This window comes from Berghia stephanieae, chromosome 7 (assembly GCF_034508935.2).
Source record: "Berghia stephanieae isolate SIO BIC M18660-M18661 chromosome 7, UCSD_Bste_1.3, whole genome shotgun sequence".
NCBI classification, from domain to species: Eukaryota; Metazoa; Mollusca; class Gastropoda; order Nudibranchia; family Aeolidiidae; genus Berghia; species Berghia stephanieae.
In genome coordinates this window covers 44,332,041-44,347,040 of record NC_088366.1, presented here as the reverse complement: position 1 = coordinate 44,347,040, position 15,000 = coordinate 44,332,041, and the positions used below count along the sequence as shown (strand labels likewise).

The 15,000-nt window shown below is 35.5% G+C and overlaps 2 protein-coding genes across 4 annotated transcripts in view; both read right to left on the bottom strand.

Annotated features, from left to right (window-relative positions):
• Positions 1-15,000, bottom strand: part of LOC144977331 (neuroguidin-like) — a 197,343-nt gene that overhangs the window by 91,756 nt on the left and 90,587 nt on the right. The gene's annotated exons all lie outside the window — the stretch shown is intronic.
• Positions 1,106-15,000, bottom strand: part of LOC144977323 (uncharacterized) — a 16,035-nt gene continuing 2,140 nt past the window's right edge. For all 3 annotated transcript variants that reach the window (XM_078922404.1, XM_078922403.1, XM_078922402.1), the window contains exons 2-3: positions 13,239-13,924; positions 1,106-2,275 (exon numbers count right to left, since the gene is read on the bottom strand). In XM_078922404.1, coding sequence (XP_078778530.1) covers positions 1,403-2,275; positions 13,239-13,787 — 1,422 coding nt within the window. In that variant the 5' untranslated portion in view covers positions 13,788-13,924 and the 3' untranslated portion in view covers positions 1,106-1,402. The remainder of the gene's footprint in view (positions 2,276-13,238; positions 13,925-15,000) is intronic.

The window sequence follows — 15,000 nt, the reverse complement described above, 5'->3', positions numbered from 1 at the left end:
GTGGGTGAGAGAGGGATCTAGAAATGACTTGGGTTTGAAACGAATATTTTTGTGTTCGTGGATAGCTCACACGGTAGAGCCACGCTCTCACCTGCCAGGCGGAGTTGTCGTACCAATAAGGTCGCAGGTTCAAACCCCACCACCGCCGCGAAAAAATTTTTTATTCTCTATTGTCTTCTGGCACTTTTCTACTCACTTCATATCTTGTTGTTACCAACATAAGTGCCTGCTCCACTCACTTTTCTGAATTAAAAATTCACCCCATACACCGGAGCATACTCAATGTCTCAATCGTTTCTATGTTATATGTTTGTGATGAGAATATTGGCTGTTAAGCTTAACTGCTGGTCAAAATTACTTCGCGATGGTGGTGAACGAATCGGCGATCTCAAGAAGTGGGTGAGAGAGGGATCTAGAAATGACTTTGGGTTTGAAACGAATATTTTGTGTTCGTGGATAGCTCACACGGTAGAGCCACGCTCTCACCTGCCAGGCGGAGTTGTCGTACCAATAAGGTCGCAGGTTCAAACCCCACCACCGCCGCGAAAAAAAAAATTTTTTATTCTCTATTGTCTTCTGGCACTTTTCTACTCACTTCATATCTTGTTGTTACCAACATAAGTGCCTGCTCCACTCACTTTTCTGATATATAATATATTAATAAATATATTAATTATATATATATTTTATATATAGTTATATGACCGAATCATCTTTGCCCCACACTGTTAATAGGCTAGAACGCCTGGTGAATCTAATTTTAAACCCATCGAACGTTTTTGTAAAATCGCCTTGTATTGCAAAGCCCTTTAAGTACAAAATTTATTTTTATATTGTAGTTGAAAAGTAACGAATCAATATCTTGGTAACTGGGCGATTTGCCTCATGTGCCCTTTGATTAGGGAAATTCTTTTGGGCATGCGTTTGACAGTCATTTATTTTTTATCCAACAGACAGAGCTTGTCGTGCCCCCCCCCCCCCTCCCCTCTCCCCCGCGTTGGAGTTCTTAGACATCTAGTTCTATAAACTTCTATGAAGTTCAAAAAAGTTCAGTGAATCCGGGCATCCTCTATGATTTTCAATATGAAATAACCATAACAAAATAAAAATTAAGGGTATGTTTATTTACAAATATTATGAATCAACATAAAAGTGTGGAAAAATAGTTATTACTGTTATATTTAAAAGGACGAAACATTTAACTACAAGAAACGGTTCGGCTTAAAGCCCTTTCTCAGCGAACAACAAAAACATTTGAAACGTACTTTCGGGTTGTTGGGTTTTTTTTTTTTTTTTTTGTTGTTTTTATTTTTTTCAATCCTTTTAACATCCCTCAAATTCTAACATATTATACACCACTTATGTAAATGCTTACTTGGGGGATCACTTATTTATTTCATATCTAATGTAGAGTTAGTTGGCTCTCTGATGGCAAGCACTGAGTCACAAAGCTATCCCCACAAAAATCCGCGGATTCATCTCGGAAAGAAGGTCCTCCGAATATTACGACTGCGTAGTAATACAGATCCTTTGTAAAGAGGCATAACAGATAGAAAATAATACTTGAAAGATAAAGCTTGTACTCTGATAACGGTTTTTCTCTACGATGATGGTTGGCCAAAAACTCGGACACGATTTCAGTGCACAATAAACCTGTATCATTGTTTTTATCGTCAAATTCACATAATTTTTCCTTTGATGTTGTATCCAGGATTTCATTAGTCTGAGCATGATGATCATCGCGAGAAGAATCCTTTTCTTTCTTGAATCTAAAGTTGTAATTTTGCCCAACTTGGAAATGACCACTATTTGATGAAACATTTGACATTTCTTTGTCTAAATCTGAAGCTTGTGATAATGTCTGATTTGAGCTTGGTTTTGAATTCAAAACATTCTCAATTGGCAACAATTTCTCGAGCAGAAGATGAGCCCATTTTTTAACCACTTCTCTCTTGATTGAGATGGAGTACATTTCAAAATGGCGTCGATTGAACTTCTTTGAAGATGAAGAATTGACAAAAAACGAAATCTTTTCATGCAATATTTGATCAAATTGTGGTCGTAATATTCTACACTTTTTCAAAACTCGTTGTTTGTGCTTGTGTAATCTTCTCATTTGATCTACGTTGTCTTGGCGTATTTCAGTTTCAGTGCTGTGAAATGAATGGTGCAAACGGCTGTAAGGGATGCTCAAGTATTTATCTTCACAAGCCAGTCTCATGTTGTCCCTGAATACGACGTCACATTCACGCTTGGTGACGTCGTAATCGATTCCCTGTTAGAGAATTATTGTAAAAAGTAAAATTTACCGTCAGAGTATTATAGGGGAAACTGTTAACAAAAACAAAACAAATAACCTAATAATAATAACAAGAGTGAAAAGAAATATATATATATATATATATATATATATATATATATATATATATATATATATATATATATATATATACTATATCTATCTATCTATCTATCTATCTATCTATATATATATATATATATATATATATATATATTATATATATATATTATATATGTGTATATGTGTGTGTGTGTGTGTGTGTGTGTGTGTTAAAAATGTGACCCATCGCCTCAAGGCGATGTTAAGGCGGGATAAACAAGATGTCAAAAAGTGAATTTAAAGTTGCAATGATGAGAAGTATCAAATTTTAGTCTTTTCCACACAATCCCCCCCCCCCTCCCTTTCCTCCTCCCCCTTCCCCGTGTTTATTCTATAGATAAAGCATATTAAGTGTGATCAAGCCTCCTATTTTAGACTATACATTCAATTTTCGTCATCTAAATCACTTCGACATAATACCTTTGTTAAGCGATGGGTCAGAAATGAGTAAACTAATGTACTATGCTGTTTAAAAAACATAGGCAACAGATATAACAACAAAACACACAAACCAACGTGCCCTTATTTGCAGGTCTGATAGCCCAATTCATTATGGGCCCATAGTTGTAATGGAAATCTCAGAAATGACAGCAAAATAATATTGTCCGTTATAACAATATTAATCTAGGCCCATAATTGAGTTCGGATGTCAGATATGCATTTATGTTCACGTCGACACAAACACAATTGAAATGAAAAATGATTTTTTTTTAAATTAAAAAAAAAACAAAAACAGAGAGAAGAATCCCCAACCCCCCCCCCCCCCCCCCTCAACACACACACAAACAGAACTCCTCCTCTCAATTGAAACAAAAAAAAAAAAAAACTACAACAAAACAATAAATCAAAAACGAACAAAAACAAACAGATTTTTAAAAAAGGATCACGAATCATAATTAATGTATCTATGATCACCACTCAAAATGGTGGGGAATTACACAATTAGAAGAAAAGAAAAAAAAAAAAGGAGAGAGAGGAGAGAGAGAGAGAGAGAGAGAGAGAGGAGAGAGAGAGAGAGAGAGAGAGGGGGGGAGGAGGAGTGAGTGAGGAGTGGAGTGGAGTGGAGGAGAGTGAGTGAGTGAGTGTGTGTGAGAGAGAGAGAGAGAGAGAGAGAGAGAGAGAGAGAGAGAGAGAGAGAGAGAGATATTAAAACTTCGCCATGTGACCCAAGCTCATGAGGTCAAGTCGAAATTGGTGCAGACAATAGCAGAACTATTCTTAGTGAATTCCTTGATTTATGAAGGATTTGAATGACAAGCACATGAAAATCTTAAAATAAAACGTGTTTATAACCCAATGTAAGCCTGCTGCTTTTATCCCATTTTAACAAAAGATGCGAGAAAGAGTCAGACCATGTTTGTTCAACATGTACGGGGAGAGAATGTGAGGAGTAAAGAGCCTTTTCTAAGGGCTCAACTATGCGCCGAGCGAGGTTCGAACCCAGGACCTTCCGATCCGAAAGCGAGTATCATACCACACGACCACATAGCCTCACTATGACTATAAATTCAATTGTTATCATCTAAATCACCCCGGTAAAAATACCGTTTTGAGACGATGGGTCACAGATGTGAAGCTTGGGTAAAGTTTATGTCATGTCTTTTTAGGGAGAATTAGTCTAGCTAGATTCATAATGTTTCTCGTTCTTCATCATTTTACCATTTCATTAAAAAAAAATCTTTTTTAAATTTTTGGATTCAATCCGACATAAAATCGAATTGAGGCAATTAGTCACAAAATGTACGTTGATAATGATGACGATGATGATAATTGTGTTGGTGATGGTGATGATGATGATGATGATTGTCATGGTCTCAAGTGAGTAAAGAGCTACTCGACTATGCATAAAGATATATGTAGAATGAGGCCCCAGAATTTACTAGTTACTATAAATGAAAAACAATTAACGATTTGTTTACAATGAAATAAAAATAATAATGAAATTTAATTAAAAGAGATAAACAGTGATCGTGGCAGTTACAAATAGAGATATGAATATTTTACGTAACTTATGATAATATGTCAGGTTCATAAGTTTACGTTTCCAGGCAGTTGATGGGCTTGGATGATCTATTCCTCTGATAACAGGATTGGACTCGTAAAATTCCACTTCCAGGCAATTGGTAAGAGGTTATATTGTAGTACAGCGGGCTTGGGTTTGATCCTTGAAGATTATACAATCAAAGTTAAAAGCTCCGGCGTCTTAATGGTGTAGATATAATATCTACAAAGTCCCAAAAGATAAAAATCTTACAATATATATATAGGAATAGAATGACTGGCCGTCCGGCATAGATTGTGGAGAGAAAGTGAGTGTCAAATGTTAGACCTATCAGCTTTTATAATAAGTGGCTACGTGACAGAATGTAGAACGAAAAGTATTCACTAATTAGAAATTAATTCGAGGGAAGGCTATAAAAGGAAAGACGATCTAATATTAGAAGGTAAAGTTTATCTAAGCCTACCGAAATATAACTGGAGTGAGATGAATTCAGTTCTTAATAAAATAAAATTTAATAAGATAATTGTGAACAATCTTTACTGTGACACCCCACCCACGTTTAAATATACTCTTTAACCATTATGGGAAAGATAGATTTTACAAACGGAAGTAAATTTACTATCATGATACTCTAGCATTAATCCATTGTTATGATTTGTGCTACAATTAAATTATTTATTAACTAGACATGGAAATGTTTATATTAACGTAGGTATATGAATGGGTGACAATAACAATGAAAGATTGTGATTACAAATCATTGTGATGAACAACATGATGGCAATGTGATTACAAATCATTGTGATAAACAATATGATGGCAATGTGATTACAAATCATTGTGATAAACAATATGATGGCAATGAAGCATGATTTAAGTCGATGATATGAAGGTAATTTACTGAATGAAATGAATGAAAATGTAAATGGAATATTGACATTTCAATTATTAATCATAAATGAGTGAAAATTCATAACAATAATAGATAAAGAGAAGATTTCCCAAATCATGAATGGGTATGGTATATATATCCAAACAATACTCAATGTTACATTAAGTTGGGTCATCATGTTTACAAATAAAATTATCGAATTTGTGCGTTCTGATTTGGCATAGTTTGCGAGGTAACTAACAGTATGCATGGGAGGTTAAGTTATACCCTTCTCACGTGTTTACACTAATCGAGAAAGTAGGTCGGCGTGAATATTTTCACAGCCTGGTATGTGAGAGATACTGAAAGTGTAATTTTGCAAAAATAGACTCCACCTTAGTACTCTACTATTATTCATTTTGTTATTTCTTATGTACGTGAGTGGTTTATGGTCCGTTTCGACCACAAACTCTTTTAGCAGTAGATATCTGCTGAATGTCTTTAAAGCAAAGACGATGGCCAGTCCTTCACGCTCTATTACAGAGTATCGTGATTCTCTGTCCAATAATTTTCTGCTTGCATATAAGCAAGGCATTAGAGTTCCCTCATGTTCCTGTAATAGTACACCTGCGATGCCCTTATCAGACGCGTCAGTTCTTACAACAAATTCTTTTGATATGTCGGGTAATTTAAGAATTGGTTCTGAACAGAGTAATGCCTTTAATTGGTTAAAGCTATTCTGACACACTTCTGTCCAAACAATTTTGTTCGGTGACCCATTCTTTGTCAGATTTGTTAGCGGTGTCGCGATGTGCGCGAAGTTGTAAATGTATTTCCTGTAAAAATTTAGGAGCCCAAGTACTTTGCGTACTTCTTTTTTTGTCTTAGGTGGTTGCAATTGTGCGATTTTTGTTTGTTTTTCTGTCTCGGGTGTCTGTGTCCCATGACCAACGGTATGACCGAGAAAATCAATTTCGTAAAATGCAATGCTTGTTTTTGACGGTTTTGTTGTTAAAGAATTACGTTTTAATGCTTCAAGCACTAATTCTAAGGTTGTCATGTGATCAGTCCATGAGTTTGAGAAAATACATGCGTCGTCGAAGTATGAGAGTGTAGACGGGATGTCTTTTAATAACATACGCATCATTCTTTGGAATGTCGATGCGGCTGTCGATAATCCAAATGGCATATAGTTAAATTCTAACAATCCTAATGGTGATTGAAATGCTGTGTATTTCTTACATGATTCTTTCAGTGGAATCTGCCAGTAACCTCTAGAAAGATCACATTTTGTCATGTATTTTGCTTGAGATAAGGCAGCAAATAAATTCTCTTGATTTGGTATTGGTTCTGCATCAAACACTGTTGCTTCATTTAATTTGCGAAAGTCGATACATAGCCTTATCGATCCGTCTTTCTTTTTCACTACTACTATTGGTGATGAGTATGGGCTTGAAGAATATCTAACTATTCCTGTATCTAGCATATCCTTAACTTCCTTTTCAACTTGTTCTCGTGCGTGAAATGGAATAGGATAGTTTTTCACGTTGATAGGGGTAGATGTGGTTAACTTTATGTCGTGTTCCACTAATGTTGTATGTCCGGGTGCGTCTGTAAAGACTGACTGGTACTTTTCTAATAATGACCTGATTTCTCGTTTCTGACATTCGTTTAGTTGAGGATTGATTGTGACGTCATTAATTGTACTATTTTTAGAGTTACCGTGTTGTGGGGTGTGTTGTAGTTCGACATCATCGCTGTGAGTTTCGATGATTAATCCTACATTTGCAGCTTCAACATGGTTAAATATTGGTTGTGATAATCTGTCTCTATCGAAATATTTTTTTAGCATGTTTGCATGGAATGTCTTTGTTGTGTTGTTAATTTGAATCTCGTAATTAACACAGATCGTACTGCTAATACCTTGAATGGTCCTTTCCATGTAGCTAAAAGTTTACTCGAGTCATCGGGTAAGAGTATTAGTACTTTGTCACCAATCTCAAATTTTCTTGACTTGCTTTTTCGATCGGAGTATTCCTTGTATTTCTCTGCTTTTTTAGTGACGGATTCCTGTGCTAGCTTACATGTATCCTCTATTCTGTCTTTCAGGTTTCTTACATATTCGTAAGCAAACATAATTTCGTTATTGTCCTCCTCATTCCCTTTACAAATGTCGGCTACTATATTGATCGGGCCGCGAGGTGATCGTCCATACATCAACTCAAATGGGGAGTAGCCTGTAGATTCTTGGGGTATTTCTCTATATGCAAATAGGATTGCTGGTAAGTATCTGTCCCAATCATCTGGTTTTTTGCTGACACTTTTCTTAACATATTCTTTAGAGTGCCATTAAATCTTTCACAAAGACATTTGCTTGGGGGTGGTAGGGGGTTGTGAATGAGTGTTGGATTCCCATGAGTTTCATGGTTTCATGCATTATATGTGATGTAAATTGGGGTCCATTGTCCGACAGTATCTCATTTGGTATGCCTATTCTAGTAAAAATTGTCATCAATGCTTCAGCTATGTGATCCGATGTAGTTGATTTCAATGCTATCGCTTCTGGCCACCTGGTTGCGTAATCGACTAGTGTTAGTATGTGTGTATGGTTTCTATCTGATTTTGTTAAAGGGCCTATAATGTCAATTGCAACTTTTTGAAAAACTTTTTCAATAACTGGGGTTGTCTCTAATGGCAATCTCGGTATTCTGCCTTTTGCGACTCTTCTTTGGCATGTGTCACAAGATTTCACATATTCTCGGACGTCTTTAGTAATTCCAGGCCATGTGAAATTCTCGGATATTCTCTTCAATGTGGAAGAGCTCCCAAGATGTCCAGAAGTTATTGAATCGTGCGCTATTCCAAGGATTTTGTTTCTGTAAATACTCGGCGTGACCAGTTGTTTAGCTATTTTGTTTCTTTTCCTATGTAACCTGAACAGAATATCTTTTTCAATGATGTATTCAACTTTTGATTTCGTCCCTTTGTTTGCGATATTGAAATATGATGTTAAAGTCGGGTCCTTTTTCTGTTCTTCAATGAACGTGTTCCTGTCAAATTGTTGTGGTTCAAGAGAAATAGTCATTGGCTTCTCTGTTGTCTTAGTCATCTTTCTTGTTTCTGCTAGACAAGCTGTTTCTTGGGTTAATGACCATTCTTTTACATCTGTTGGGTTGTCTTTAAGACCTTTTATATTGCCAACAATAACATCAGCGACGGGGTTGGGAAGTATACAGCATTCCACTATTCCTGTATAGTATGGGGTTTCTATGTACACGTTAGCTGTTTCAAAGGTTTCGACTGTGCCACTGAATGTGATGCATTGTACCGTTTTTCCAGTTTTGTCTTCGTCATTGATCAAAGATGCTTTTATTCCTACTGTACTGCATCCTGTGTCTCTCAATATTTTGCAATCAGTTCCATTAGCTTTGCCTTCACAAAAAAATAGCGATCCTGATTTGTGAGTTTGTGTTAAAAGTGACATACCTTTCACGCAATACACATTTATATTTTCTCCTGACATTACTCGTGTCTGATTATTTACACTGGTTTGGAGTGATGCATTTGCAGGTTCTTTCGGATATCCCACGATTTTGTAACATTTGTCTGCTGTGTGGCCTTTCATTCCACAATATTGACATTTAATTATAGGTTTGTTGGTTTCTTATACTCAGTATTATTGTCAGTGCTATTTCTTGTTTTGTTTTGATAGGGTCGGCTATGGTCTCTATTGAACTGTTTGTTCCATGGTTTGGTACTATGATCATCTTGTTTCACTTGCGTGTTCCGAGTGATTGATCGGCTCGTTCTATTTGAGTATTGAACTTTAGGTGTACATGGACTCTGAGCAGCGGCAGCGTAGTATGGTTCCTTTAATGTTCTGCTAAGGGGTGTCAATGGATGTGCGCTGTTAAAGTTTTCTGCGTAGATTTTTAATTTGTCCAAGTTTTCTGGCTTTCTCTCTTTAAAGAATGCGACTAAATCTGGGTTGCAAGCTTGATAGATTCGATTCTTCAGCGTGAGATAGTAAAGGCCTGCAAAGTCGTCTTGTTTTACGTTTGCCAACGCAAGCCACCGATTTAGAAATTGAGTAATTCGGTTCACGAATGTATTAAAGTCTTCTCCACTTTCCGGTTTTGCAGTGTGAAACCTTTCCTGGTAACCATCTTCCGTTAATCTAAATCTTTTTAGTAGAGCGTCTTTAATTTTTCCATAGTCATCTGCATCTTCAGTTGTTAAGGTATAGAAAACTTTTAGCGGTTCTCCAGATAAGCAGTTAATCAAGGCTGTGGCCCATTTGCTTTCTGGCCAACGATAACCTTTAGCCTGAACTTCGAATCGGTGTAAGAAGGATTCTAGGCAGTCTGAGCGTTCATCGTATGTTGGCATGCGTGGAAGTTTCACGAAAAATTCATCACTATTATTATGTTTTCTTTCATGACCGGTTTTTGTTTTTTCAATTTCCAGCATCATTTGGGTCCTTTTGGTTTCTTCTTCTGCTAAAGCTATTTGTCTTTTTGGTTCCCTTTCTTGGACTCTTTCTTCTCTTTCTTCTCTACGTATTCTTTCTTCATTTTCTTCTCTACGAATTCTTTCTTCGTGTTCTTTTTCTTCTTTACGAATTCTTTCTTCATTTTCTTCTCTACGAATTCTTTCTTCATGTTCTTTTTCTTCTTTACGAATTCTTTCTTCATTTTCTTCTCTACGAATTCTTTCTTCATGTTCTTTTTCTTCTTTACGAATTCTTTCTTCATTTTCTTCTCTACGAATTCTTTCTTCATGTTCTTTTTCTTCTTTTACTTTCTCTTCGCACCATGAAAATATTCTTTCCTGGGTATTTCTAAGTCCTTTGCGAGACTTAAGTATCTTTTATATGCTTCCATGTTGCAATAAATTAGTTACGATGTTTTATATATATTATATTGACAGGATACTGTTACTGACTGTTTTATTTATTTACACTTACTGGAATGAACTGTTCTATTTTTAGAAATCTCTCTCTCTTATTTCAACTTATTATGTATGTTGAATTTGATGCCTTTTATCGTTATATCTTATAAAGCAATGTGTCAATACAATGCGGAGTTATTATGACTTGTGTCAATAACAATGTGTCAATCGCGTGTACTCTAAACTATGTTACTACGAAAAATGTATCACCAATGTGTGTGACTCGTCGTTAGTTTGTGTACAATTATTCGCAATGACGCTAATATACTAGAGTGTGATAACAATAATAGGATGCCAAGTTATCTATCACTAAATATAACACGACGGCTAGTAGACTCCTTTTATTATTATTTAGTTTTTAAAGACTCACTTTTCAGAACATAATATATAAGTGGTTTTCGGTAACAGTAATATGCCAAAAATGCATTTAAAACAAATCACTATGCAAAACAAATCACGATGTCTATAGTTACTATGTGATGCCCAACTCATGTAAAAGAGAATAATGAAGGATATATCTACCAACTCAGTTCGTGGCTGGGACCTCTCTCTTGGTCAATGGTTGTTCAACAATTGTAATTAGGCATTGAAGAGTGTTTAACAGTGATGTCTGAAATACAAAACAATAAAATATCGTAAGATTTACAATAGTTACAAAATGTGTTCACAACACTGAGTGATTGGATGATAGGTGAATGAATCGTTATGGAATGTAAACATATTGAAAACAATTCATGAATGAGGCAAACAACAAAATGAAATGAGTGATATAATAACAAAGTGGACAAGGAATGAATGAATGAATGAAAAACTGAGTGAATAGATGAATGAATGAATGGATAATGTATGAATGAAAGAATGAAGGGAGGAATAAATGTATGAATGATTGGATAAATGAGTGAATAAACGAATGAATGGATGAATGAATGAATGAATGAATAAATAAATGAATGAACAATGAATGAATGAATGATTTATAAATGAATAAATGGATGAAGGAATGAATCAATAAAATGCTATTCAATTTGAATGAAAGAATGAATGGATAAATTGCTATTCCATTTAAATGAAGAAATGAAAAAGAAAAAAAAATTAATCCTGTAAATAGGGAGTTCAATTAAAATATGATCAAGTGGGGCAATTAAGAGTTTTTAAACTTTAAAGTTAGATGAAATAGATATAAGTAACTAAATAAATTCAATTCTTTATATGTGTCCCCTCCAAAATGTCATGGTCTCAAGTGAGTAAAGAGCTACTCGACTATGCATAAAGATATATGTAGAATGAGGCCCCAGAATTTACTAGTTACTATAAATGAAAAACAATTAACGATTTGTTTACAATGAAATAAAAATAATAATGAAATTTAATTAAAAGAGATAAACAGTGATCGTGGCAGTTACAAATAGAGATATGAATATTTTACGTAACTTATGATAATATGTCAGGTTCATAAGTTTACGTTTCCAGGCAGTTGATGGGCTTGGATGATCTATTCCTCTGATAACAGGATTGGACTCGTAAAATTCCACTTCCAGGCAATTGGTAAGAGGTTATATTGTAGTACAGCGGGCTTGGGTTTGATCCTTGAAGATTATACAATCAAAGTTAAAAGCTCCGGCGTCTTAATGGTGTAGATATAATATCTACAAAGTCCCAAAAGATAAAAATCTTACAATATATATATAGGAATAGAATGACTGGCCGTCCGGCATAGATTGTGGAGAGAAAGGGAGTGTCAAATGTTAGACCTATCAGCTTTTATAATAAGTGGCTACGTGACAGAATGTAGAACGAAAAGTATTCACTAATTAGAAATTAATTCGAGGGAAGGCTATAAAAGGAAAGACGATCTAATATTAGAAGGTAAAGTTTATCTAAGCCTACCGAAATATAACTGGAGTGAGATGAATTCAGTTCTTAATAAAATAAAATTTAATAAGATAATTGTGAACAATCTTTACTGTGACACCCCCCACCCACGTTTAAAATATACTCTTTAACCATTATGGGAAAGATAGATTTTACAAACGGAAGTAAATTTACTATCATGATACTCTAGCATTAATCCATTGTTATGATTTGTGCTACAATTAAATTATTTATTAACTAGACATGGAAATGTTTATATTAACGTAGGTATATGAATGGGTGACAATAACAATGAAAGATTGTGATTACAAATCATTGTGATGAACAACATGATGGCAATGTGATTACAAATCATTGTGATAAACAATATGATGGCAATGTGATTACAAATCATTGTGATAAACAATATGATGGCAATGAAGCATGATTTAAGTCGATGATATGAAGGTAATTTACTGAATGAAATGAATGAAAATGTAAATGGAATATTGACATTTCAATTATTAATCATAAATGAGTGAAAATTCATAACAATAATAGATAAAGAGAAGATTTCCCAAATCATGAATGGGTATGGTATATATATCCAAACAATACTCAATGTTACATTAAGTTGGGTCATCATGTTTACAAATAAAATTATCGAATTTGTGCGTTCTGATTTGGCATAGTTTGCGAGGTAACTAACAGTATGCATGGGAGGTTAAGTTATACCCTTCTCACGTGTTTACACTAATCGAGAAAGTAGGTCGGCGTGAATATTTTCACAGCCTGGTATGTGAGAGATACTGAAAGTGTAATTTTGCAAAAATAGACTCCACCTTAGTACTCTACTATTATTCATTTTGGTGATGTGATGATGATGATGGTGGTGGTGGTGGTGGTGATGGTGGTGATGATGATGAGGAGGAGGAGGAGGAGGAGGATGATGGTGATGGGGATAATGATACTGATGAGGACGACGACGATGATGATGATGATGATGATGATGATGATGATGATGATGATGATGATGATGATGATGATGATTATGATGATGATGGTGGTGGTGGTGGTGGTGATGGTTGTGGTGGTGGGGGTGATGATGATGATGACGACGACGACGATGATGATGATTGTGAATAAGTGGAAGTGATACTCACACAACGGTAACAGACGTCATGCCGCCAACAGGACGGCGTGAAAAGTGGTTTGAAGAAAAAGGGGAGTCCATATGGAACGCTGCATCCATCTAGATAGGGCCTATCACACACATCGTTCGTCGTGGCCTTGGCCCGGGCACGGTAACGACGTAGCCATTTCCTGAGCGGGTTATGGGTCTCAACATCGGCCTCTTCAATTCCGGTATTGTTATGACGAGCATCAGCATTACCATTGCCGTCGTCTTTATCTTTGCTCCTGATATTCTTTTCTAGACCAGTTTTGAAATTATGGTTTCGTTCCTCTTTCGTGTACTCGGTCGAAGAAGCAAATGGTGAGGTGAAGCGATTAACGAACATTCCTTGAAGATTCATTTGCTTGCCCTGGGTCAAAGATCCTTCGGGCAAGAATCTGAGAGAATGTACATTTTTCGGATGGATCTCTTTAAAACGGAAATTTGCATCATTTTTGTCCTTTTTCAAATGTTGCATCCTCCCAGTTCCGAATACGGAATGAAAGTAACACAAAAATAGAATAACTGAAAATTGCATTATTGCAACTGTCTCCCTTGATCGTATTTTATTAAAACGTTTGAAGTTTGTTCAGTACTGGTTAATATCTCTAAACGAAGTGTTGGTTGTAGATATCATTACGGTATACCAAATGCATACTTGGACACAATACTGCTCTGAAAAATATAAACGGTGAAATGTAGATATATAATATTATCATAGACACTTTCATAAATACATGGTCCCTATCGAATGTAATCATTTTACCCATGTTTTGCCGCATTGGAGATTTTTGTAGTCTTTAAAAAGGAATCAGAATAGTTAAACAAATAGAAAAAGAAGGGGCGTTTTAAGTTTTCTTTTCACCGGGGAAGGGGAGGGGAGTGTCACATCAGTGTGTCATCCAAAGCGAAAAACCCTGGCGTTGTGCTCGACGACTGTTTCAGCATGGGACATCAAATCAACCAGATGATTAAAACCCTGAATTTTGAATTAAAGAGAATCTATCGAATGAAACAATACATTCCTCTCCATTTGCTGAAGACGGTCGTTTGTGCACTGATACTCTCACGCCTTGACTACTGTAACTCGCTGCTTGCTGGTCTGCCTGACATAAAACTCGAAAAACTACAAAAACGGTTGTCAATTTAATCCATATAATAAATTTTTGTTTGCGATGTTGTTTTTATTTATTTATTTATTTATTTATCTATTTATTTATTTATTTATATTTTTCCGCATCTCTTTCAGCTTAATTGGATAATTTCATTTTTTCATGTAAAGAATGTATTTGCTTTTGTTGTTGTTTTTCTGATTTTTTTCTTTATTTTTGTTGGGTTTTGTTTTTTGTTTGTTTGTTTATTTGTGTGTATGTGAATGTGTGTGTGTGTGTGTGTGTGTTGTGTGTGCGTGTGTGTGTGTGTCTGTCTGTGTCTGTCTGTGTGTCTGTGTGTGTGTGTGTGGTTACTTGATTTTTAGCCTGGCGTAGACATATTTGCAGGTCATATAACCGCAATATATTGTAATGGACCATTTTGTACGCTGGTTTGAGAATCTCTCCATAGTAATATTACAGGATTAAAACACGTTTATTGGGGCTACACGTTTTAATCTATAATTTCCACGAGCTTGTCGAGCGATTTAATCTTAATATTACACCCAAAGTGCACAAACTGACAGGTCTGATAACCTTACGCAATAGAGTTCAACAGTCATGACGTCACTTCCCTCGTAATGACGTATAGTAACTGGT